Source organism: Scyliorhinus torazame, chromosome 17 (genome assembly GCF_047496885.1).
Source record: "Scyliorhinus torazame isolate Kashiwa2021f chromosome 17, sScyTor2.1, whole genome shotgun sequence".
NCBI classification, from domain to species: Eukaryota; Metazoa; Chordata; class Chondrichthyes; order Carcharhiniformes; family Scyliorhinidae; genus Scyliorhinus; species Scyliorhinus torazame.
This window is the reverse complement of record NC_092723.1, coordinates 180,935,525-180,961,308: the sequence shown is the minus strand read 5'-3', so window position 1 is coordinate 180,961,308 and position 25,784 is coordinate 180,935,525. Positions and strand designations below refer to the sequence as shown.

The following is a 25,784-nucleotide window of genomic DNA, read 5'->3' as shown; positions in this document are numbered from 1 at the left end:
TTGGGATTACTGGTCCAGCCCAGTTCCAGTTGTACAGCAAGATAAATTCATATAGGATAAGATCTAGGATCCTTCAGAAAGAAACAGATCACAAAGCATTTTACCCCAACAGCAAACACAGCCTAGATCTGAGCAAAATAGTAATATGTGGTGAGATTTTCCTGTGATTTGTTGACCTATCTTCTTCCAGCTGCATGAACAACAATGAAATTGAGATTCCTGGATCTGAATATTGAGCTGCATAGGTAGTGGAGTCCATTGGAGTTCTTCTCTGTACAGTAATACTGTCCCTTGTTGTAGGGTCTTTGTTTGGTCCCTTTATCACTACAGTGTTCTCCTTCAACCATAAGGCAGGGAGGGTCTGAGCCTAGACTTTGCTGAGGTGACAGAGACGCAGTGGTAATGTCACTGGACTGGTAATCCAGACAGCTGGTGTAATTTAAACTCTATTAATAAATCTGGAATATAAAGCTCATCGCAGTAATGGTGACCAGGGGGCAGCACGGTGACACAGTGGCTAGCACTGCTGCCTCGCAGCATCGGAGACCTGGGTTCGATTCCCCGCTGGGTCACTGTCTGCGCCGAGTCTGCACGTCCTCCCCGTGTCTGCGTGGGTTTCCTCCGGGTGCTCCGGTTTCCTCCCACAGTCCAATGATGTGCAGGTTAGGTGGATTGGCCATGATCAATTGCCCCTTAGTTGTGCAGGTTAGGTGGGATAGGGCAGGATAGTGGGCCTAGTTAGGGCACTCCTGCAGAGGGTCGGTGCAGACTCGATGGGCCGAATGGCATCCTTGTGCACTGTAGGAAATCTGTGACTTCTATAATAAAAGCAAAATCCTGGAAAAGCACAGCAGGTTTGGCAGCATCTGCAGAGAGAGCGAGAGAGCGATTTTGATTATTCAGACTAATTAACATTTTGATATATTCAAAAAAGTCGAGTCTGCCACATTAGATATCTACTTGAGATAGGTTTGTGCAATTAGTGCATGTTTGAGATCCCGGCATTCTACAGCGCAGCCTCTGGCTACTCCTGCATCCAAACAGTTAGAGAGGGCCTCTGCCCGGAACACTGCAAACCCACCCCAGTCTGCCGCTTGGGGGCTGCCTCTAGGCACCCAAACTGATCCCTGCTGCCTGCGGGAATCTGGGAGCCTATTGGGAAAACCCCACTCCGTTTCCTTTAATTGGCCTCAGTGGGTTTTAAAGCGTCCGACCAGCTACCGTGCTGCCCACAGTCCTGCCGCATCCCATCCCAACTCCCAAAACTAAAAGCCCGCAGCTGGGATGGAACTGGGGAACTGCCACGCACCAGGTGGGGCGTGCATTATCTCCCGCCGGCTTCACCATCCCAGCTCCGAGAGGGGATAAAATCATCCACAAGGTGTCAGTCTTTGGTTGAAGAAAATATATACATCAGACATTTCCCAGGCAATTCAAAGTATATACTGCCTGTAAATAGCTTATTCTACATTTGCACCGACGGTAAAATCTTTGTTACCCGGCATGCACAGGCACCTGGTGGTGCCGGTTAATCAGAAATGTCGGTTAGCGGGGAGTCCCGTTACTCCGGACACATTCAGGCAAGGTGCTGCTCTTGTCATTGAGGGGAAGCAACTGGGTAGTGAAAGGTCACAGCACAACGGGGCATCACAGTAAACAACATGACAGCTGAAGACCAGGCTGATGCCAAGACCTTCAGAGTGGCTTTTGAAACAAATCAAGCCGCCAATTTCACCGACATTTGCCCCGAGCGGTGTATCTCTGCTCGGGCGCAATAACCAAAACTGACCGAATAACTTAAATGTAAAGCCAAAGGACAACTTCTGCAGCTTTACAATCTATTGTTACTATTATTATTTTGTTTTAAAGGAATGTATGATCTGAACTTTGAAAGTAACTGGCTTTTAAAAAAAAAAATAATAATCACGCTGTCGGAAATGCCACTTACTGGAGAAATCCGGTTAAGAGCGTGTGAATTAGGAGTAGGGCCACTCGGTTGGTTTATAACTCAGTTTACTGTCATTGTATTCCTTAACGAGATAATGTTAAGAATAGCTCCCATTTATAACTACTCTTTGAAAGGTAAATAAATAAAATTATCTCTACAAATTATATTGAGGGCACTCAGCCAAATGTTCTACAATGTAGACTCTGTGTGGTAGTCCAGATTTTTAAAAAATTGAAGCCTGGACTAATCCCACCATGGCTGTTTGAGAATATGGCCTTCAGTAAACAAAATGATGAAGTAAAAGGCTGGTATCAGTAATAATTCTCGTGAAGCTGGAGAATTGTCATTAAAAATCGAACCTAACTTTTTTAAAAAAATCATTCGTGGGATGTGGGCATCTCTCGTTAGGGCAACATTTATTGCCCATCCCTAATTGCCGGTGGTGAGCTGCCTTCTTGACCGCTACAGTCTGAGGTGTGGGTACATCCACAGTGCTGTTAGGGAGGGAGTTCCAGGATTTGGACCCAACGACAGTGAAGGAGCGGCCGATATGTTTCCAAGTCAGGGTGGTGAGTGTCTTGGGAGGCAGTCTTGCCATCTGTTTGTTTACTAATGGCCTTGAGGAAAGGGAACCTATAATCCCCACCCAGTCTGCCCTACATGTGCCTCCGGTTCTTGGCAATGTGGATGACCTGACAAGCCATTCTGTTGAATCATAGAAACTCTACAGCATTGTTGGAGTTGACAAAGAAATCTCACCATCACCTTCCCAGGGCAACTGGAGATGGGCAATAAACACCAGCCGTTGCCAATGGCAATCACTTCCCAGGAATGAACAAATAAATGTTTATGGGTGTTGTCACTAATCCTGTTTGTGACTTTGGCCTGTACCCAAAGTGGTAACTTTCCGCAATATTTCCCTGTATAATGCATCGTCACTTTCTCATTGGAATTCTCAAATTGGATTTCATTATTTTAAACTGAGTTACTTGTTTCCTTTAATGGTGTAATGCAGCCCGTCTAGATTCAGCCGCATTACAATGGAGTGGGGAACGCAGAGCCTTGTATGTATTATAAATATCAAAAATTTGGATCAGTAATTGAAGCTTTGAGATCGTGTCACAAACAAATACATTTCTGTGAGATGCTTCACCAAGCTGAAGACAGAGGCTGGACTGAAGAGTTAGCGGCTTAATTTTCAGTAGAGCGGTCTTTGTTAAAATAGTGCGCACATGATTGAATTAAGCAAATGGCTGATGTTTTCTTCAGATCCCTATTCCATATTCTGCTGTTCCCCACACTTTGCCCCCGTGTCTGAAAATGTGCTCGCTCTCCCGGCTTATTTATCCAAGTATCGATCGCAATGAATACATTTCAGGTGGGTCTGTGTGCACTTGTGGGCAGCGACATTGTCGGTGTAAAACGCGGAGAGCCAGTGATCCGTTTTTCTGCCCTTGTACCTGAAGGAAGGGCCCACAGGTGAGACTGTGACGATGTGAACGATGAAAGGGGAGGAAAACAACGGGGCTCCCCTGGGGTGCTGTTGCCAAAGGAAGGCCCCACAGGGAGGAGGGGAATATCAGAAAATGAGTCAACCACGGCAACTGACGTATGCCTTCTGGCTGTTTTAATGTATGTTCAAAGCAAAAGCAGCTGGCTAGAGGTGTGGCTGGAGATCACTTTTTGTTCCTATGAGTGGCACAAGGGGGGAAGGTAACAAAGACCAAGAATGTTCAGCAGCTACACTGCTTCCTCCTGCACTTATTTTTGCTTGATGTTTCTGAAATAGATTCCCGTCCACAGGAGGATGCTGCATGTTGTGTTGAGTGTGTTAACTTCACTTTACCGCTGTAATAAAGCGTATAAGGGTGCTGGTTTTTATCTGTTCTGGTGAAGCAATGCTTCCATAACCTACAGGATGACGTACAGGTGGCGCAGAGGCGGCGCTTCACACGGGTGGAGATGGCACGGGTGCTGATGGAGCGCAACCAGTACAAGGAGAGGTTGATGGAGCTGCAGGAGGCCGTCAGGTGGACTGAGATGATCAGGTGGGAAGGCCTACCCCCATCTAATCGGTGGGAGAAGTATGTGTTGTATCGAGTCGCTGCGTGGTGGCTTTATCGTCATCCCTGTCCCAGCACCATGTCCTGTCTCTTTTCCTTTCCGCCATCAAGCTTAAAAATGGTGTAAAGCATGTCTGAGCCCGGGAAAACCTCGCTGGACGTTTGCGTAGTGCATCGATGATGTTGATGTTTAGACATTTCCGTTATGTCGCAAGCTGTCTTTCAGTGGTGATAGAGTCCCAAGATATTGAAGCGAATAGCATGACGTGGCAACTTGATAAATGGATTGGGGGTGAAATTGACCTTTGTCATTGTAGTGATGGCCAGTATTATGTCAATGAGGAAGAAATTTGCGTGTGATGTGAAACGAGCTGCTATTTGCTGTGAGCGTTACTGACACAGAACTCTTTCATCCCTTTTTTGAGTCTTGTTCAAAATACACAAAGACACAAGTTATAATCGGAGATCTTCCATCAAACATACTTCCATTTGACCCGATATGCAGTGGATTCTCCTGCGGTTAATGTCCATCAAAGTCCAGAATAGATTAACAACCACGACGTAAACATAATGGAATCTTTGGATTTAGTGACCAACACAAGGGTCTGGCACGATTTTTAAAAGGAAAATTTCAAAGGAATAAGAGTCAACCCAGGAGACGTTGGGAACCCAGGAGACTACAGGGAAGGATACCTCATTTAGGGCGAAATTGAGCATTTTAAAAATCACAATATTGAATAAAGCAAGATGAATATACACCCAAGATAAACACACATAATTTAAATAGAGATTCCAAGATAGACTAATAGGCAATAAACGTGGGAGCAAGTGAGAAGCCATCTTATTCGATTAACCTTGATTCCTTTAAGCATGCTTTAGACAGACAGACAGATTGTGGAACTATAGTAGTTATTTAGAATTTCAGAGTGCCTTTTACATGAAAGATTACTAATTCAACTAATTGTTGAATGTAGGATTGGATCCGGAGATGGCTAATGGAACAGTTTTGTAGGGATTAATCTCAGTATGGGTTAAGTATTGAGTGGGATCTTAGAGAAAAATATAAAATTATGAAGGGAACAGATAGGATAGATGCGGGCAGGTTGTTTCCACTGGCGGGTGAAAGCAGAACTAGGGGGCATAGCCTCAACATAAGGGGAAGTAGATTTCGGACTGAGTTGAGGAGGAACCTCTTCACCCAAAGGGTCGTGAATCTGTGGAAATCCCTGCCTGGTGAAGCAGTTGAGGCTACCTCATAAAATGTTTTTGAACGGTAAAAGAATAAAAGGCTGCGGTGAGCGGGTGGGTAAGTGGTGTTGAGTCCACAAAAAGATCAGCCATGATCTCATTGAATGGCGGAGCAGGCTCGCGGGGCCAGATGGCCGACTCCTGCTCCTAGTTCTAATGTTCTCATGAACCCACTGATTGACCCTGGCCCCCCCATTATTTCATATTAATGAGCTGGATATCAAAACAAAATGTAGGATTGTCAAATTGAGTTTCACGACCAAAATAGCAAGAGAGGTAGAAAGAGGGAAAAGAGGATTTACAGACTGGAAGGTAAAAATTCAACATTGGGAAGAATCCCTTCCACGCGTTAGGGCGTCTCGATTTAATCTCGACATCCAACTCTTTTCTTTTAAAAAAAAAAAATAAATAAATTTAGAGTACCCAATAATTGTTTCCCCAATTAAGGGGCAATTTAGCGTGGCCAATCCACCTAACCTGCACATCTTTGGGTTGTGGAGGTGAAACCCACGCAGACACGGGGAGAATGTGCAAACTCCACACGGACAGTGACCCAGGGCCTGAACTCCTTTCTCTGAGGTCAATGACCTTTAATTTAGCTCTTTGGAGTTGTGTTTATAGAGGGGATGGACATCTCCTCTGGTCACCAGGAACGCCATCTCATTCTGCCTCCGGGATTAACTCGAGTGACTTTGCAAATATATATTGGGGTTGAGTAAAACTTCAAAAATAAACATTTAACTTTATTTAAAAAAAATTAAACATTGATAAATGTAAGGTATTAAATATTGGTTAAGGGTGGTGCAGTGGGTTAGCACTGCGGCCTCACGGCACCGAGGTCCCAAGTTCGATCCCGGCTCTGGGTCACCGTCCGTGTGGAGCTTGCACATTCTCCCCGTGGGTTTCGCCCCCACAACCCAAAGATGTGCAGACTAGGTGGATTGGCCACGCTAAATTGCCCCTTAATAGGAAAAAAATGAATTGGGTACTCTAAATTCATAGAAAAAAAACATATTGATTATTACGAATAACTACCATGCATTGAATTGACAAAGGGATGAAAAATAATGGTGTAATCACTTTTCAATATAAGACATAGGAGCAGAATTAGGCCACTCAGCCCATCGAGTCTGCTTCGTTCAATCATGGCTGATAATTTTCTCATCCCCATTCTCCTGTCTTCTCCCCATAACCCCTGATGCCCTTATCTGCGCAAAGTGCCAAGTGAACGAGAACGCCAAAATGGGATATACCGTCCGGACCATGCGGTCCAAATCTCCACTAGGGCTGTGCAATGCTCTAGTCAGACCACATTTGTGGAATGGTGTTAATTTCTAGTAATCACAGTACTAAAAGCATAGGCCGTCTTTGGAGAGGAGGTAGAGGAAAGCAGTAAGACTAGATTCCAACTGCAAAGGCTTTTGAACCAGAAGGAAGGATTGGGTAACTTTAGCCCCCACAGTTTACAAAGGAGAGGGTTGTGATGTGGGGTTGGGAGGGAGGGAGGACGGCCATTGAGAATACCATTAAGTCATTTATGTAAGGTAGACCGTGAATATATATTCAAAATAAGCCAGGACCAGATATAAATTAGCGAGAAATAATGTTGTCACAGGTATTCGGGAAAAGGTTCTCCACAGTATTAAATGATATTCGGGAGAATCTTATCCGCTAAGAATTTTCGGAGCATTGAATGTGATGCTGGATGAGTTAAAGTACCTGAAGGAAGATGGCCTGAAGAGTCTTCAATCACCTGTGACTTTCCTTACCCACTCCTGCCTGTCTCGTCATGGTTTGTTCCTGTTTAACGATAGTCAGGCCTCTATTTTATGAGTGGAGGTGAGCGGCCGAGAGCCACGACGACGGTCTCTGAACAGTCTGTCATCTTCCAGCCCTCCGCACAGGTTTTTCAATTTCAGCTTTCATAAGTTAGAGACCAATGGCTCTAAAGCGAGGAACATAAAAGGGTTGTCTGCCAGAGGAGTGTGGCAGAAAACCCAACCATGAGGTTGGTCTGAGCTCAGGGCTGTTGTGTCTATACATTCTGTAGTTTGATGCTGCATAACCGCAGATTGCTACCAGTGTAGTTAACACCAGTGTGCAGTTTGATGGCATGGTAGATAGATCTTGCAGCATCATCTGTGTGGGTGGGTGTGGAGCAGTGATTTGGCAACTTGCACAGCAGCGGTGAACCTGGCACCGTCAAGACGCCGGCATTTCAGGCTGCCAGGCTTTCTGGGGTTGACTTGGCAGCTGGGTTTGACACAGTAGTTTGAGCTGCCTTGGAAATTAACCTTGATGCCGCAAGGACCCAATGTTTGAAACTGATTACCAGCGGATTTGGGGGACCAGGTTTCACCTACTCGGTAACGTCCCATCCTACTTAAAGGCAGCCTTGGTCTTAAGCAAGCTGTCAGCTGACCAAATAGGACCACGTGTATACAGTGTGAAGTTTACTGTTTTATTTTTAATATTTCTTAGAGCTTCCCGAGAGTATCCGTCAATCCAGGAGAAGAAGAAGTCGGGCATTTGGCAGTTGTAAGTACTTCAATATCCAATTAGTGCTGTTAGATTTCTAAAAAATCATTTTAAGTACACGTCGTCTTCAATAATTTTTATGAACGAAGTTGCATTTTTGAGTAATATTTTCCGTGGTGTATAAAATATCAGTATTTTTCAGCTGGTGTGGGACACCCAGTAGCCATGTCACCAAATTAGCCGGTGGGCAGGTTGCCCCAAGATCTCTACCACTGTCATCTTTCTGGCTGATTGCGGGAAAGAGTGAGCTCCCATAGAACAGTACAGCACAGAACAGGCCCTTCGGCCCTCGATGTTGCGCCGAGCTTTGCCCGAAACCAAGATCAAGCTATCCCAGTCCCTGTCATTCTGGTGTGCTCCATGTGCCGATCCAATAATCGCTAATCCATCCACGCTGGATTATTTCTTTCTGACCTTTCCTCCCACTGGTTGGAGATGTTGTGGACTCCATTCAGGACTTGTGCTTGGGAGAATGCTAGAGGAAGTTGCACCCACTTTGCCAGAGGAAAGTGGCAGAGTTAGAGTGCAGTGTCACTTCATACACTTCGGATCTAAGGAAAACAAATGCCAATATATCTTAATGGTGAGGCATTAGTAGGGTGGAGGACAAAAAGCCACGTTTATGTGCATGGCGCTTGGTGACACTTGAGTTCCACAAGAAATCTGGGATTGAAAGTCTCATGATGACCATGAAACTATTGTCGATTGTTGCTGGCCCACATGTGACTCTAGACCCACAGCAATGTGGTTGACTCTGACATGCCCTCTGAAATGGCCCAGCGAGCCGCTTAGTTCAAGGGCCATTAGGGATGGGAAATAAATGCTGACCCAGCCAGCGACCCCCATGTCACTAAAACAGAGATACAGAAATTGTTACAGCGTGGAAGCCATTCGGCCCAGTGTCTGCACCAGCCCTCCGAATGAGCAATTCACTGAGTGCCATATTCCTGCCTTCTCCCCATGACTTTGCACATTCTTTCTTTTCAGCTAACAGTCACATTCCATTTTGAATGCTTCAGTTGAACCTGCCTCCCACTACAGTCTCAGGCATTCCACACTTTAACCACTCACTGCGTGAAAACGTTTTTCTCCTATCGCTTTTGCTTCTCTTTTATAAAATTACTTTCAATTTGTGCCCTCTTGTTCTTGATCCGTTCATGAGTGGGTACAGTCTCTACAGACCCCTCATGATTTTGAATCCCTCTGTCAAGTCTTCTCTTAGTCTCTTCTCCAAGGAAAACAGTCCTAACTTCTCAATCTAGCTTCGTAACTGAAGTTCCTCATCCCTGGAAACATTCTCGTGACTTGTTTCTGCTCTCTCCCCAATGCTTTCACATCCTTCCTGAAGTGTGGAGCCTGGAACTGGACACACAGCTCCAGCTGTGGCTGAACTAGTGTCTCATACAAGTTCGACATAATCTCCTTGCTCGTCTACTATTTGTAAAGCCTAGGATATTTTATGCTTTATTACAGGTTGAACGTCCCTTATCCGAAATGCTTGGGGCTGAGTGTGTATCGGATTTCAGAATTTTTCGGATTTCGGAATATACTACGCATGTGTGGCGCACATTGGGAACAGTACATGTGTGGCGCGTGTTGGGAACAGCGCATGTGCGGCACGCGTTGAGAACAGCGCATGTGCAGCACGCGTTGGGAACAGCGCATGTGTGGCGCACATTGGGAACAGTACATGTGTAGCGCACGTTGGGAACAGTGCATGTGCAGCACCCGTTGGGAACAGCGTTGTGCGGCACGCGTTGGGAACAGCGCATGTGCGGCACGCGTTGGGAACAGCGCATGTGCGGCACGCGTTGGAAACAGCGCATGTGCGGCACGCGTTGGGAGCAGCGCATGTGCGGCACCCGTTGGGAACAGCGCATGTGCGGCACCCGTTGGGAACAGCGCATGTGCGGCACCCGTTGGGAACAGCGCATGTGCGGCACCCGTTGGGAACAGCGCGTGTGCGGCACCCGTTGGGAACAGCGCATGTGCGGCACCCGTTGGGAACAGCGCGTGTGCGGCACGCATTGGGAGCACGCATGTGCACGCATTGGGAAGAGCGCACGTGCGGCACGCATTGGGAAGAGCGCACGTGCGGCACCTGTTGGGAACAGCGCATGTGTGCCACACATTGGGAACAGCGCGTGTGTAGGGAACAGCGCATGTGCGTAACGTTGGGGACAGTGCATATGCGGTGCGTGTTGGGAACTGCGCATGTGCAACATGTGTTGGGAACTACGCATGTGCGTAATGTTGAGGACAGCGCATGTGCGGTGCGTGTTGGGAACTGCGCATGTGCGGTGCGTGTTGGGAACTGCGCATGTGCAGCGTGCATTGGGAACTACGCATGTGCGGCACGCGTTGGGAACTGCTAATCGCCCAGGAGCCTTGTGGATTTTCCCACTCTTGACAACATATTGCGCTCCAAAGAAATTGCGGATTTTTGGAATTTTTCGGTTTCGGAATTTTGCATAAGGGATGCTCAGCCTGCAATCACTTACTCAACCTGTCCTGCCTCCTTCACTGACTTACATGCACAAACATCCAGCTTCCTCTGCTTTCTGCGTTCCCTTTAGAGTTGTATCCTTTGTTTTATGTTGTTTCTCTATGTTATTCCTACTAAAATGAATCACTTCACATTCCTCCGAATGGAACTTCATCTGCCACCCGTTCGCCCACTCCACCGACTTGTCTATGTCCTTTTAAAGTACTGCGCAGATTTTCACAGTAACTTAATTGCAGTGTTAATGTAAGCCTACTTGTGACAATAAAGATTATTATTATTGCAAGTTTCAGATGAATTGTGTACCCCTGAAGTTATCATCCAGAAGTTCACTTCTTTTGCTGAGCTTCAATGTAGTTATGTATTTTGTGTATATATATAAAAAACAATAAAGTATTTTACACTACTGTTATAAGTATTGGGCTGTATTCCTCTTTCTTACGTTACCCTGTTTGTTGTCTTCATCTCCAGTTTCAGCCGTCTCTTCAGCTCTTCTGCAGTGGCCCAGCCCACAAAAAGGCCCCCGGTGCTCCATTATGCGGCTCCCAACACCTACGGTTCCTCTGGCTTCACCAAGCGCCGAAGCCACACCATGTCCCAGTTATCTACCGCAGACCGAACACGTGCCATAGACTTCCTGCCTGAGGAGTAAGTAACAGCCTAAAAAGGTGCGGCCTGCCTCACATGGACCCGCACTCACACGCAGCCTGCTCCCATGGCACAGGGTTAATCCAGTTTGTGATTTTTCATATGTTTATGCTTATTTTCATTATCCTCACCGTTTTATTTCAATTATTCATTTGCTTTGCTTGTTGTTTATTTTTGCTCCTCTTCCATTTGTAATAATTTGTTACTGCCAAAGAAAGGTTGTTTGCAAAAGTCATGCTGCCTTTTATTTATTTATTTATTTTCTTGAAGAGTCTTAGCATCAGGACTTGTGTTGAAGAAGGAATCTCATCTTCACTACTCTCTCCTCAAAGGGGGATTGAAGCCTTTTGATAATTAGTGTTCAAAAACAAAATGGCATGAAATGCACTTTTCGTTGCGATTTTGATACATCCTCAGTACTGATGTTCATTTGAAGCACCTGAGTCAGACAGTGTGACGAAACTCCATTAGTATCCATCTGAGAAGCAGTCATTAAACAGGCATGTCCAAGCCTTTCCTCATACTGTCAGCCTCAGGAAGGCTCCCCAGCCAACCTTCCTGATGGTAAAATCAGCACTCTTCTTTAACTGGGAATAGTGAAAAATGAAATGTTTAAATATTATCATGGAACAAGGGAGGTTGTTAAAAAAAATGTTCGTCAGAAATTGTTTCTATAAATCAGTTCTTAAAAATAGGGCTTGGATTGGGAAGTTCCTTTTTAAAGAAAAATCAGACGCAAGACTGTAGAATACAAGGGTCCAAGTAGGTTAAGGAACTAATATTTCACAAACTGCTTCAGAGATCCAATTCTATCAAGTGTGCGTGAATCCTTAGGTGTTGTTTATGGGGGGCTGTGGTGAGGTGAACTCCTCTCTGTAGTTATTTTCTTCTGATTACTAATATGAGTGAAAAAGTGGATATATAAGCATTTCCATTTTTACTTGTCGCCGAACAGATTTATTGGCTATGGGTAGATTAACAGATAGCTTGATGCTCAATGAGATCCGTTTGGCTGCCTGTAACTTCACGGGTTGGCTCATTTGGCCAGACGGCTAACACGTGGCTCAGAATAATGGCAACAGCATGGGTTCCATTGACATTCCGGGCTCTTGGGTCCTCCCTACCTCCTCACCCGGCGGAAAGCGATGGCAAACCGCCACTGCCAAGAAATACGGCTCAGGGTGAAGCACCGGCAGACAATGGGCGGAGCACGCGTGAAATGGAAAATGGCATTTCGAGGACACCTGGCTTGTCTGTCGCCATCCCTAGTACAAGATAAAGGCAAAAATAAAAAGCAAGTTAACTCGGAGATTAATGCGAGTTAAATTGATTATGGTGCATAGAGTGTGGTTGGCATATAGGGTCTATACTATGAGCAATGGTATAATCATAGAATTTACAGTGCAGAAGGAGGCCATTCGGCCCATCGAGTCTGCACCAGCTCTTTGAAAGAGCACCCTACCAAGCCCACATCTCCACCCTATCCCCAGTAACCCCACCCGACACTAAGGGAAATTTTGGACACTTAAGGGCAATTTATCATGGCCAATCCACCTAACCTGCACATCTTTGGACTGTGAGAGGAAACCGGAGCACCCGGGGGAAACCCACGCACACACAGGGAGAACATGCAGACTCCGCACAGACAGTGACCCAAGCCGAGAATCGAACCTGGGACCCTGGCGCTGTGAAGCAATTGTGCCATCCACAAGGCTACCCTGCTGCCCGTGCTTATAATGCATAAGCAACAGCTTGTATTTATGTAGTGCATTGGACGTAAAAGGTGGTATTTTGGGCCCCACCCTCTGCCAGGATCAGATGGCCAGCCGCATTACTTGGAGTGGGTCCCACCATGGCATGGCCGAAAAATCCTGGCCAAAGAACCATAGGAGCATTGTTAAGCAAAATATGAAACTGAGCCACATGTTAAAGTGGATGATCATTTTGTTGGAGATAAATTTTAAGGAATGTCTTAAAGAAGGAGAGAGAGAGAGAGGTGGAGAGGTGTATGACATGAATTCCAGAGTTTAGGGCCTAGCAGCTGAAGGCAATGGCAAAAGCCACCAATGGTGGGACAGCTAAAATCAGGGGTGAAATGTTCAAGGGGTCAGAATTGGACGGATGCACATATCTCGGGAGGTTCTGTGGCTGAAGAATCATGGAATCTTGGAATTTCTACAGAGAGGCCATTCGGCCCATCGAGTCAGCACCGACCTTCTGAAAGAGCAAGAGCACTCCACCTAGGTCCACTCCCCGGCCCTATCCCCATAACCCCTATCCCCATAACCCCACCGAACCTGCACCTCTTTGGACTGTGGGAGGAAACCCACGCAGACACGGGGAGAATGGGAAAACGGCACACAGACGGTCACCCAAGGCCGGAATTGGACCAGGGTCCCTGGCGCTGTGCCACCGAGCTGCCCCAGACGGTTGCAGAGATAGGGAGGGATACAGTACATGTGCTGCGTACGTACTGTACATTGAGTAATCCTGACGAGAGTTTATAAGAATACTTCAATTTAAAAATGATTGCTGTTCTCCTATGGTGGTGTGTTATAGTTCACTGAGGGAATCTGAGTTGATGTGGGAACATGCATGTAGTCTGGAATAATGGTCTTGTATCGTTTTGACGAAGAAGAAACGTTAGAATTGTAGAATTATGCAGCGCTGAAAGAGGTCTGTGCTGGTCTTTGAGAGAGATGCCCAATTTAGTCCTGCACTCCCAGTTATTTTCCCATAATCCTAGGTTGCACCGTCCTTTAAAATGGAGCGTTCCAGATTATCACAGCCCTCGGTGAAAAATGTGTCCTTGTAATCAGTGACTTCTGGTCACCAACCCACGTGCCACAGGAAACAATTGCTCCTATTTGATCCATCGAAATAAACACTGTGCTAAGTGTAGCACAATCAATCACTCACGAGACAAGATGAGAAGGAGTCAATCAATGGCTTTATTACGCAGACTTGTTCCCCAGCAGCACAGTTTAGAATGCGGCTGCTGGGAGAACCCGGGCTCTTATACTCCACCTTACTGGGTGGAGCCAGTAGGCGGCTGATCCAATCGGGACCCGGCGTCTATCCACCAATAGCCTCTCCGCATCACAGGGTACCGTAATACCCCTAATGCATACCACCACACTAAATTTGAACCCCTTTATTACAACACCCTTAACTTTCTCTGCGATAAAGGGAATAATCCCAATTTACCTCATCTTTCCGCAAATGTCAAGTCCCTCATCCCAGGATCCCAGGTTCGATTCCCCGCTGCGTCACTGTCTGAGCGGAGTCTGCACGTTCTCCCCGTGTCTGCGTGGGTTTCCTCCGGGTGCTCCGGTTTCCTCCCAAAGACGTGCAGGTTGGGTGGATTGGCCGTGCTAAATCGCCCTTAGTGACCAAAAAAGGTTAGGAGGGGTTATTGGGTTACGGGGATAGGGTGGAAGGGAGGGCTTAAGTGGGTTGTTGCAGACCGATGGGCCGAATGGCCTTCTGCACTGTATGTTCTATGTATGCGGATTCCTTCAGGTTCCGTTGATGCCGGAAGCCAGTGACTGTTCAGGAGGCTGGGATTGGGTTCAGCTGTCACTGGCTCTGAGCACCTCCCAGCTTCCTCGGGAGTTTGTACCGTACGTTTCCTGAATTTATGCCACTTGAGGGTGAAAGGAAGCCGCCAGCACTACCCTGTTATGCACATTAGCAATTAATGTAACAGTCACAGCAACATGGGTAGCATGTCCATGACGTCCTCACTTGTATAGGCGACACTCTGTACTGTTAATCAAACTCGAGGAATCAGCCCTTCCAAGTGAAGAAAGAAAATACTTGATTGTTAGAGTGCCTTTCACAATGTTGGCATGTGCTTTCCAACCAATGAAATACATGTAATAAGGACAGAAAATGCTGGGTAAACGCAGCAGGCCTGGTAGCATCTGTGGAGCGAGAAACCGAGTTAACATTTCGAGTCCATACTGGTATCTTTTTGTAGTTGTAACATAGGAAATGTGGTCACAAGTCCCCACAGACATTGATGTGATAATGGCCAAGTAATCTCTTATAGTGACGTTGGCTGAGGAAGACATAAAGGCCAGGATTCCCCGGCGATTCTTCGACTAATGTTACAGGTTCTTTTTTTGCCCAGGTGAGAAGGAAGACACAGCCTTGTTATTAATATCTCATTTGCGAGACAGTACCTCTGACTGCGCAGTACTCTGTCGGTAGTGCTGTGAAGTGACAGCTAATATTATGTAACCTAGGCACTTTTAAATCCGAGGAATTAATACTCTTGTTAGGCGGTGAGGTGATCTGCACCTAGAGACGAGGTTGATTTTGCTAATTGTACAAACAGAGAGAGGTTTCCCGTCATATTTAAAACATTTAATTCCAACTTGATGGTCATTCTTTCTGCCAGTAAAATGCGGATTTTCAAACTGAGCATCCAAATTAACAAGATTACCATTGCTCCCCTGGAGCGAAATCGCTCCTGGCACGGAGACCTTGTGCTAAATGGGAATTGCACCATTCCACATATTTGAAAGGTGAGTCTCTCGACGAGATGCTGTTATCGTGCAGTATCAGGAGGAGCAGGGCAACGCTTGCAACAACTTCCTGATTTATACTTTGAACCACTTGTATGTGATCGGTGGAAAGTGCCGTACAATTTGCATTACTCGTGGCGACGATCACAGTTGGTCTCACCGTTATATTCACTGCAAAGTCTGACCCATTGGGCGAGGCTCTCTGGCTTCCCGGGCCGTGTTTCTCGGCCCTGGGAGGCGGCCTGCCATTGGCCAGTGGCGGGGTCTTCCGGTCCCACCGTTGTCGATAGGATTTCCCATTGAATCCACCCCACACCGTCGGGAAACCCGCGGCGGGGGTGCGGCGTCGGCGGGAACGGAAAATCTCGGCCATTATGTTTTAACTCCTTAAATGTGTACTGTGGTGCTCTTTCCAGTCGGATAGGGGGGAATTGTGTAGTTGTGTCATGTACCACAGTCAGAGGGTACACAGATCTCCAGGAACCAATTGTCCAACTAGTTGTCAGGCTATGAAAAATCCAGAACTCAGAATTTTGTTTCTGTCAGGGCAGCACAGTGGCACAGTGGTTAGCACTGCTTCCTCATGGCACTGAGGACCCGGGTTCGATCCCAGCCCTGGGTCACTGCCCGGGTGGAGTTTGCACATTCTCCCCGTGTCTGCGTGGGTCTCACCCCCACAACCTAAAGATGTGCAGGCTAGGTGGATTGGCCAGGCTAAATTGGCCCTTAATTGGAAAAGAAATAATTGGGCACTCATGTGTGAAGAGATTAGTTCAGTCCATAAGAGGGTCATTTAGGAGTCTGTTAACAGCGGAGAAGAAGCTGTTTTTGAATCTGTTAGTGCGTGTTCTCAGACTTTTGTATCTCCTACCCGTTGGAAGAGTGAGTAAGCCGGGTGGGTGGGGTCTTTGATTATGCTGCCCGCTTTCCCCAGGCAGCGGGAGGTGTAGATGCAATCAACGGATGGGAGGTGGGTTTGTGTGATGGACTGGGAGGTGTCACGACTCTCTGAACTTTCTTACGGTCTTGGGCTGAGCAGTTGCCATACCAGGCTGTGATGCAGCCAGATAGGATGCTTTCTATAGTGTACTTGTAAAAGGTGGATGGAGTCGATGTGGACATGCCAAATTTCCTTAGTTTCCTGAGGAAGTATAGGCGCTGTTGTGCTTTCAGGGGCTGGTTTAGCACACTGGGCTAAATAGCTGGCTTTTAAAGCAGACCCAGGCAGCACGGTTCAATTCCCGTACCAGCCTCCCCGAACATGCACCGGAATGTGGCGACTAGGGGCTTTTCAAAGTAACTTAATTTGAAGCCTACTTGTGACAATAAGCGATTTTCGTTTCATTTCATTTTCATTTTCATTCTTGGTCGTAACGTTCGAATTGGGTGGACCAGGACAGATTTTTGGTGATGTGCACACCTATGAACCTGAAACTGTTGACCATCTCCACCTTGGACCTGTTGATGCAGGCAGGGGTGTGAACGATACTTTGCTTCCTGCAGTCAATGACCAGCTCTTGAGTTTTGCTGACATTGAGGTAGAGATGAAATGAAAATGAAATGAAATGGAAATCGCTTATTGTCACAAGTAGGCTTCAAATGAAGTTACTGTGAAAAGCCCCTAGTTGCCACATTCTGGCGCCTGTTCGGGGAGGCTGGTACGGGAATTGAACCGTGCTGCCTGCCTGCCTTGGTCTGCTTTAAAAGCCAGCGATATTGCCCTGTTGCCAAACCAGATGCTAAACCGGAGAATCTAGTATTAGTATTAGACTCGGACATTGTAGATAGTGGCTGAACGTTTCAGAAAGGTGTGTCAGAGGGGGCAGGAGAAGTAGGAGCTTAGCCAAGCAAGCCAGGAGAATGTTACACAACGAAGAAATGTGCAAATTCAGACAGATTTAAGAAAAAAAAGGTGAAGATTCAGCAAAAGCAGTATCCAAACTAGCGCAATTTCTACTTCCAGTTCATGGTCAACTTGAGGTGAGCTTCACAAGCGGCATAGAGTCAACTAAGTTCCACCTCGAATAGCATGCGCTCTTGCAGACAATCTTTCTTTCAGAGAAGTGTGTATTTTTGTTTTCCATTCTGTACGTTTTGTTAATTTTGAAATTTATGTTTTCTTTTTGTAGACAGAAAGTGCCTGAGAAGGAGAAGAACCCAGACCCAGATATTGAGCAACTGTACGGCATATCAGCTCCTCGGGGCTTTAACAGGGTTAGGGGGTCAAAGTTGGGGAATTTGATGATTCAGGGTGTTTGGGGATCCTAGAAGGCAGGCAACAGTTGAGCATTTAGACTCTGTTTCAAAGTGCCTTGTGGATGATGATGCTCAGGATGTTTTCATTGATAAAAGGATATTGTTGAGTGACTTTCATTTCAAGTACGGTTCGGCACCATATTACTCTGGGGTTTGTGAGATCCAGGCTTCACCTCTTAATCTACTTGGTTTTGTGAGTGTAAGATCTTCACTTCAACCTGTCTTGCTTTATGGAGGCTATGATTTGTAGCAAAGTTTGTGGTGCTTTCTGTTCGCCATTCAAGCTAAGATGCAATTGGAAAGACCATTCTAGCTTTTTTGACGAAAATGATGATACAAGGTCAATTGAAAATATGAAAATGAGATAGATCGTCTGGTTTATGAAGTCCGTTTACTTTGCACTTACCCAGGAGGGTTTATTAACCCTGGACATTCTTCATTGTTCGACTTCAGGGTTCATGAGGATGGGACTTTCACTATTGCAGACTTCCTGGATATGGCCCTCTATTTGCGAAGTTATGACCAGTTCTCTGTCCAAAAATGTCTTGTGAAAGACATGGGAGGGAGTTTTAGTGCACGGATTGGGCTCTGGTCATTTAAAAAATATAAAGCCCAACCCCAACACACCTATTTCCGCTTTCTCAGGGTGGGAGAAATCTATGAACCCACGGTAGAATCTAGAAAGCAGATTAAATCAGAGGCTGCCTGTCTCTTTAAAATAATTAAATTACCCACAAGGGTCTTGGGGGTGCCCCCCCCCCCCCTCCCAACCAAAGTAGTCACTCTTGAAATTGGGGATTTAGATTTTTTTTTAAATGTCACATTTCACCCACGCCCCAGCTCCCCTTCTCCCAGTATTCTAAAAATCCTCCAAATGTCTTGTGCAGGACATTTTTGAATAGAAATTTGATCACAACCTAGAAAATCTGGAGTCGTGCAGTTCCATTCCCGATCTGCTCAGGTGCTCCATAGCTGCCGGTTGCTGTATCTGGTCTCACTGGTAGAACAACTGTGGATTTTAGCTGGCAAACTCTTGAACGATAAGACTTGCGCTATCAGACATACTTGCAATAAGGGCTTCTCACTTTCACCGACCACCAGAGTCTGCCCAACTCGCGCTAGTGTTTGTTAAGCTTTGAAAATCCTAATCAGTTGGTTGCTGACAACCGTTCGTGTTGATCAATGGTGAATTGTCCTCGCTATTAACAACACACTAGCAATATTGCAGTTATCTATGAGCAGCCCATTTTCCATCCACCAAATTAGAATCTACGTGCAATAATCTCTGGGATAGTTTATTTTGACGTTAAAGTAATTGATACTTCATGGGGAAAATTGGGAATATTGCAACTGCATTGTATACAATCGGAACATATCATTGAAATTTTCTAAAATCGTTATTACCTGTACCCCTCAAGTTGTCGTTTTACATTTTCTGCAAGATCTTTGAAGGAGAAATATTAAAAATGGGTCCAGAAATTAGTCATGGTCAAAATGAGAGCGCGCACACATCATTGTATGATCTTGGCTAAGGAATCCATTGAACTTTGATGGTGTTAAGGTTGAATATATCGGGCCGCGGTTGATTTAGGATGAAGACGATCTTACGATGTCTGCCAGGTTGTTAATACTTCTAATATTTTTCTCACGGTAGTAATGTATTTTAGAAATATTGGTAAGTACGATGAGTTTTAAGATGGAAGTGCCAGTGAGTGAAACAAAAGCAAAATACTGCCGGTGTCGGAAATCAGTAATGAAAGGGAAAATGCTGGAAAACACTACATAAAAACTAGGAGCAGGATTAGGCCACTCTGCCCCTCGAGCATGCTCCACCATTCAATAAGTTGGTGTCTGATCTGATTGTAACCTCCCGCCTACCCCCGCTAACTTTTCACCCCCTTGTTTATCAAGAATCTATCCAGCTGGTTTCGCACGGTGGGCTAAACAGCTGCCTTATAATCCAGAACAAGGCCAGCAGCGCGGGTTCAATTCCCGTACCAGCTCCCCGAACGGGCGCCGGAATGTGGTGACTAGGGGCTTTTCACAGTAACTTCATTGAAGCCTACTTGTGACAATAGGCGATTATTATTATTATTATTATTATTATTATTATTATTATTATTATTATCTCTGTCTTGAAAACATTCAAAAACTCTGCTTCCACTGCCTTTTGAGGAAGAGCTTTCCAGAGACACTCAGCCCCCAGAGAAAACAAATTCCCCTCATCTCTTAAATGGGTGAGCCCTTATTTTTAAAGAGTGACCCCTAGTTCTATATTCTCCCACAAGAGGAAACATCCTCTCCACATCCACCCTGTCAAGACCCCTCAGGATCCTATACATTTTAATCACTAGCAGGACTGGATGAACCTATGGAGAGCGAAGCAGAGCAAATATTTCTGGTCAATAGTCTTTCATCAAAAACACAATAGTTGTCACAGAGACTGAGAGCTTTACGCTAGACGTTTGTGAGGGTGTTGCGAGGCTGAAGATGCACCTTTTAGAAATGATTTGGGGCATTCAGATCGCAAAAGAAATACAATTGTAGCTCGGGGCAAGTTTAAACTCTCAGCCACCCGGATGGCCAATCGCTCCCACACATTCGAGTAACATTTTCTTCTACTTTCTTTGAACAGTGCACTGACTGGTGTTTGCTTTTCCTCTCAGTGATTGTACGTCGACAGCTCGACGGGAGCTGAAACGTGAACAGTACCGACAGGTGAGGGACCATGTCAGAAATGACGACGGACGGCTACAGGCGTGTGGGTGGAGCCTCCCAGCAAAGTACAAACAGGTACAGTCTGAAGCAGCAAAACCTACCTCGGCCTAACAAGCCGGCCCACAATCCAGGCTCTGAGATTTAAACATACTGGCCGGCTGGTATCCGAACAAACGTTTATTCATTCGTATGTTGCTGGAAAAAATAGAGACACTCTCAAAGCTTTCCACCTTGGACTCATCCTGAAGAGCCCTCTTTTTATGAAGTATAAATTGTTGCTCTCTTTGAAATTTGGCATTCTTGAGTCTGACCTGATGAGTGAAAGATGAAAAGCTTTGACAGCATGTCTCTTAGATTCTGTACTACCAAATGATCATTCATATAGCTGCTATCTGTCACTTGATTCCACAGAGCAATGTCCTATGACTGTGCTAATATCTTGTGTAGGGTCGGTCATTCATCTCCTCAGACCTGCTGTGAGATCATTACTGCCTTTGCTCCATTAACGTTTGTACATAGGTAACCCATAAGTCCCCTAGACCCCTATTAGAGCTCTTCCTGAATTAAAAGGGCTATCACTCCACTGATGTCCAGTGGCCTGCGACCAGAGGGACAGGCTCGTACTCTGTATAATGCCTATTTCTCTAGAAACTCGGGTGATTCCTTCCACCTGTGACAGCCAGTGGTGATACCATTATTTGATCAGCCAAGAAATGCTCTTGTTGGGACCAAGGATGTACCTTGCAACCTTAGAGCCTGTCACAACCGTATTCCACCATGGACAAGACAATGTGGCCCGTACAACCACCAGTGCCACAATGGGACACATGTTCTGAGGTTTGAATGTCTGGAAGCTTTGAGAGGATCAACGCAGTATAAACCCATCCAGTGTGTCCTAGGATATGACTGGCTGCCGTGTAATGTACATCTGTGCCCGGCAAAATAGGGAATATGGAGCAGGCAGGAGAAATAAAGCAACCATAAAAAGAAGACGAGGGTGACCTCAGCCGGGAAGGGATAATGAATATATTTTTTTGAGATTCTAATGTTCCCCCTTAGTTTTTCACCCGCCTCATCCTTCTTCCACCCCTGAAGCCTCCCCTTCGCGCAAGCTCATTAGAATGCGTGACAGGCCAGGAATTTTCTTAAGACTAAAATCAAGAACCTCAACGTGGCTCACATCATTTTGGGCACTTTCTGGTTCACCCCACCTTCGCCATGCAGAATGACATGCAGAGCGTATTTGGATACTTTATAATATTGTGAGAATGCAATCTTATTGAGAAGTGAGTGACGTTCTGGTTCTTAATGCAGCTGAGTCCGAACGGCAGCCAGGAAGATAATCGCATGAAGAATGTTCCGATTCCAGTCTACTGCCGTCCACTGGTCGCAAAGGACCCAACCATGAAGGTAACCGTGTGCTAAGGGCAAAGGGAGGTTCCAATGATCAGGACTTGGTAGAGAAAGGTTGAGGGAGCTAGGGCTCTTCTCTTTGGAGCGGAGGAGGATGAGAGACGACTTAATAGAGGTTTATAAGATGATGAGGGGGACAGATAGAGTGGACGTTCAGAGACTATTTCCTCGGGTGGATGTAGCTGTTACAAGGGGGCATGACTATAAGATTCAGGGTGGGAGATATAGGAGGGATGTCCGAGGTAGGTTCTTTACTCAGAGAGTGGTTAGGGTGTAGAACGGATTGCCTGCTGTGATAGTGGAGTCGGACACTTTAGGAACTTTCAAGCGGTTATTGGATAGGCACATGGAGCTCACCAGAATGGCAGGGAGTGGGATAGCTTGATCTTGGTTTCGGACAATGCTCGGCACAACATCGAGGGCCGTCTATGTTCTACATAACCCATTTCAGTGCTAACCTCTTAATGGCTGACTTTTGCTGAGGAATTGATACCAAAGTTAGCTAAGTGATGGATTGTCGCGCTGCATGGGGCAGGCAGTGCCACAGCCTGCAAACCTACTGTCAGCTCCAGCTCGTCAGCTGTGTTTCCCTTTTATTTCTTTTGAGGCCACCATTCTAACTTTCAATGCAAGCTTCCGTGCCACCCTTGGAAGTCCCGTTTCCAAATCGATCCAGATAGGTCCGTGGCCACATTTCGTTTGAAGCAATGACGAGACAAGTGCAATTGCGCTTCTCTACCTAGGCTAAAGCGTTGGCACCCTGATTCCTCCGCCAACTCTGTCAACCTTCCTAGAGTTAAGTTAGAAAGGACTGTGATAAAAAGCAAATTACTGCGGATGCAGGAGCCTGAAACAGAAATGGGGAATACTGGCCAATCTCAGCAAGTCTGGCAGCATCCAAGGGCCGGTGCAGACTCGATGGGCTGAATGGCCTCCTTCTGCACTGTAGATTCTCTGAAAAGGGAGCTAACGTTTTGAGCCTGGAAGACCCGGTGTAAAATCTAGAGAGAACTGGAAATGGGGTCAGCTTTAAACTGTTGTTGGGGGGAGGGAGGGGGGGGGGGGGGGGGGGGAGGTGTGGATCGATGGGACTGGGTAGGGGGGCCAGCAATAACTTTGTAAGATATAGGAGCAGAATTAGGCCATTTGGCCCATCGAGTCTGCTCCGCCATTCTATCATGGCTGATATGCTCTTCATCTGCTACCTAAAATGTTACAGACCAAGAGCTGGATTGCGAAATCAGCCAGAGCATCTCCTCCCTGGGACACATGACCTAGGAGCGGAATTCGGCAATTTAGCCTCCCGAGCCCAACACCCTCAATGTGATCCTGGCTGATCTCGTCCTGGCCTTAACTCCACCGTCCTGCCCGTTCTCCATAATCCTTCAACCCATTACCAATTAAAAATCTGTCTAACTCCTCCTTAAATTTACTCACTGTCCCAGCATCCATCGTACTCTGGGGAAACGAATTCCCCAGATTCACATCCCATTGGGAGAAGTAGTTTTTCCTCAAATTGGTTTTAAATTTGCTACCTCTTATTCTAAGATTATGACCTCCTCTTTAGAATGGCCCACAAGAGGGAGCATCAGCTCCACGTCTACTTTATCCAGACCTTTCAGCATCTTGTATACCTCCATGAGATCTCCCCTCATTCTTCTAAACTCTCGAGAGTCTAGTCCTAAACTGTTCAATCTCTCCTCATACGACAAAACCCCTCATCTCTGGAATCAATCTAAATAGGTAGGGATTGACAAAGGTGTCGAGGACAGAAGACAGAAGAAATGTAAATGGGGGTGATTAAGGCTAAGAAGGGTACTGAAAGGACTGTACTTTCTTCTGTTGTAACCTTGCGATGCCTACCGTCACATTCTATAGTCCATTTGAGCTACATTTCCAGCAACTTGGTGACACCTGCTGTTATATAGAACATTTGGAATATTGTGTCCAATTCTGGTCATCACACCACCAGAAGGATGTGGAGGCTTTGGAGAGAGTACAGAAAAGGTTTACCAGGATGTTGCCTGGTATGGAGGGTATTAGCTATGAGGATTGAACAAACTGGGATTGTCCTCCCCAGAGAGACGGAGGCTGAGGGGTGCCCTGATAGAAGTTTATAAAATTATTAGGAGTATAGATGTGGTGAACAGTTGGAAGCTTCTTCCCAGGGTGGGAATGACAATTACAAGAGGGCACAAGTTCAAGGTGAGGTGGGAAGGGTTCAATGGAGATGTGCGAGGGATGTTTTTTTACACAGAGGGTGGTGGTGGCCTGGAATGCACTGCCAAATGAGGTGGTTGAGGCAGAGACGTTACCGACCTGTAAGACTTACCTGGATAGACACAGACGGGGTATAGAAGGATACAGGCAGTTGGTCTAAATGGGACTCGTGATCGGCGCAGGTTTGGAGGGCCGAAGGGCCTGTTCCTGTGCTGTATTGGTCTTCGACACACTGAGGCCTGTTGTCTTATTTTTGCACCGGAGTGAGGTGGAAAACTAGATGGTGATTGTTCAGTTTCTGCAAAGAAAAAAAGGATTTGAAAGTGTTTGCATGTTTTGTGCTCATCGTGCTTTATAATATCGTGAACAACCTGGGAAAAATAGGGTACGGATGAAGTTGAACCTGACCTGGGAATTCAGATGGAAATTAATACAGTACGAACAACATAACGCCACCCAAAGGAAGGGCATGATATGCCTACGTCATTAGCAATCTTCTGCAACATGATACAGATAATCCTTCAATAATGCAAGACCTGTGAGCAGCTGGAACAGTACAAGAAAGGAGAATGTAAAATGCCAAAGCGTTGAGCATCCTTTTCCCCAGCAGTATAAATTGTTGTGAGCATTTGAATTTTGGTATTAAATTCATAGAGGTCTTCAATACAGGAAAGGCCCTTAAGCCCAGCAGGTTTGCGCCAGTCTAAAACACCCACCTATATTCTCATCCCATTTTCCAGCACTTGTAATAATATAATAATCTTTATTATTGTCACAAATAGGTTTACTTTAACACTGCAATGAAGTTACTGTGAAAGCCCATAACCTTGTATGCCTTGGCCTCGCAAGTGCACATCTAAATAGATGAGCACAGTGCAGATGAGCACAGTGTAGATGAGGACCAGGCAGTTTGCCTGGAGAGCTCTTGCTGCTGCTACTTGTTGGGTGTAAAATGGTAAACTGCCTGGGTTCAGTTCCATACGTCAATATTACAGGTTCCAGCAGCTTCAGAGAGATCGTGGGCGGGATTCTCCGACCCCCCGCCGGGTCGGAGAACCGCCAGGGGGGCGGCGTGAATCCCGCCCCCGCCGGCTGTCGAATTCTCCGGTGCCAGGGATTTGGCGGGGGCGGGAATCGCGCTGCGCCGGTCGGCGGCCGCTGGCAGCGGTCCACCCCCCCCCCCCCCCAGGCGATTCTCCGGCCCGCGATGGGCCGAATGGCCGCCCATTTTCGGCCGTCCCGCCGGCGTATGTTACGACAGCTAACCGGCAGGACCTGGCTCAGTGGGTTCCCTTCGTGGAGGGCGCTGGGGGTGGTGGCCTGGCCCGCGATCGGACCCCACCGCTCCGCGGGCGGGCCTGTGCCGTGGGGGCACTCTATTCCTCCGCGCCGGCTGCTGCAACAGTCCGCGATGGCCGGCGCGGAGATGAACCCCCCCTGCATTTGCACTGGGATGACGCCAGCACACAGTGGCGTTCCCGCGCATGCGCCAACTCGCGCCAGCCGGCGGAGGCTCTTCGGTGCTGGTTGGCATGGTGCCAAGCCCCTTCCGCGCCGGCTGGCACGGCGCAAACCACTCAGGCGCCGGCCTAGCCCCTGAAGGTGCGGAGGATTCCACACCTTTGGGGCGGCCCGATGCCGGAGTGGTTCCCGCCACTCCTTCCCGCCGGAGTTGCCTGCTCCGCTGGTTTCCGAAG

The 25,784-nt window shown here is 46.7% G+C and overlaps 1 protein-coding gene across 1 annotated transcript in view; it reads left to right on the top strand.

Moving 5' to 3' along the window:
- mapk8ip3 (mitogen-activated protein kinase 8 interacting protein 3) overlaps positions 1–25,784 on the top strand; it is a 212,030-nt gene that overhangs the window by 134,281 nt on the left and 51,965 nt on the right. The window contains 6 exon segments of the mRNA XM_072481763.1: positions 3,866–3,996; positions 7,741–7,797; positions 10,772–10,948; positions 17,610–17,660; positions 20,403–20,529; positions 21,769–21,864. Of these exon segments, the coding sequence (XP_072337864.1) occupies positions 3,866–3,996; positions 7,741–7,797; positions 10,772–10,948; positions 17,610–17,660; positions 20,403–20,529; positions 21,769–21,864 (639 nt within the window).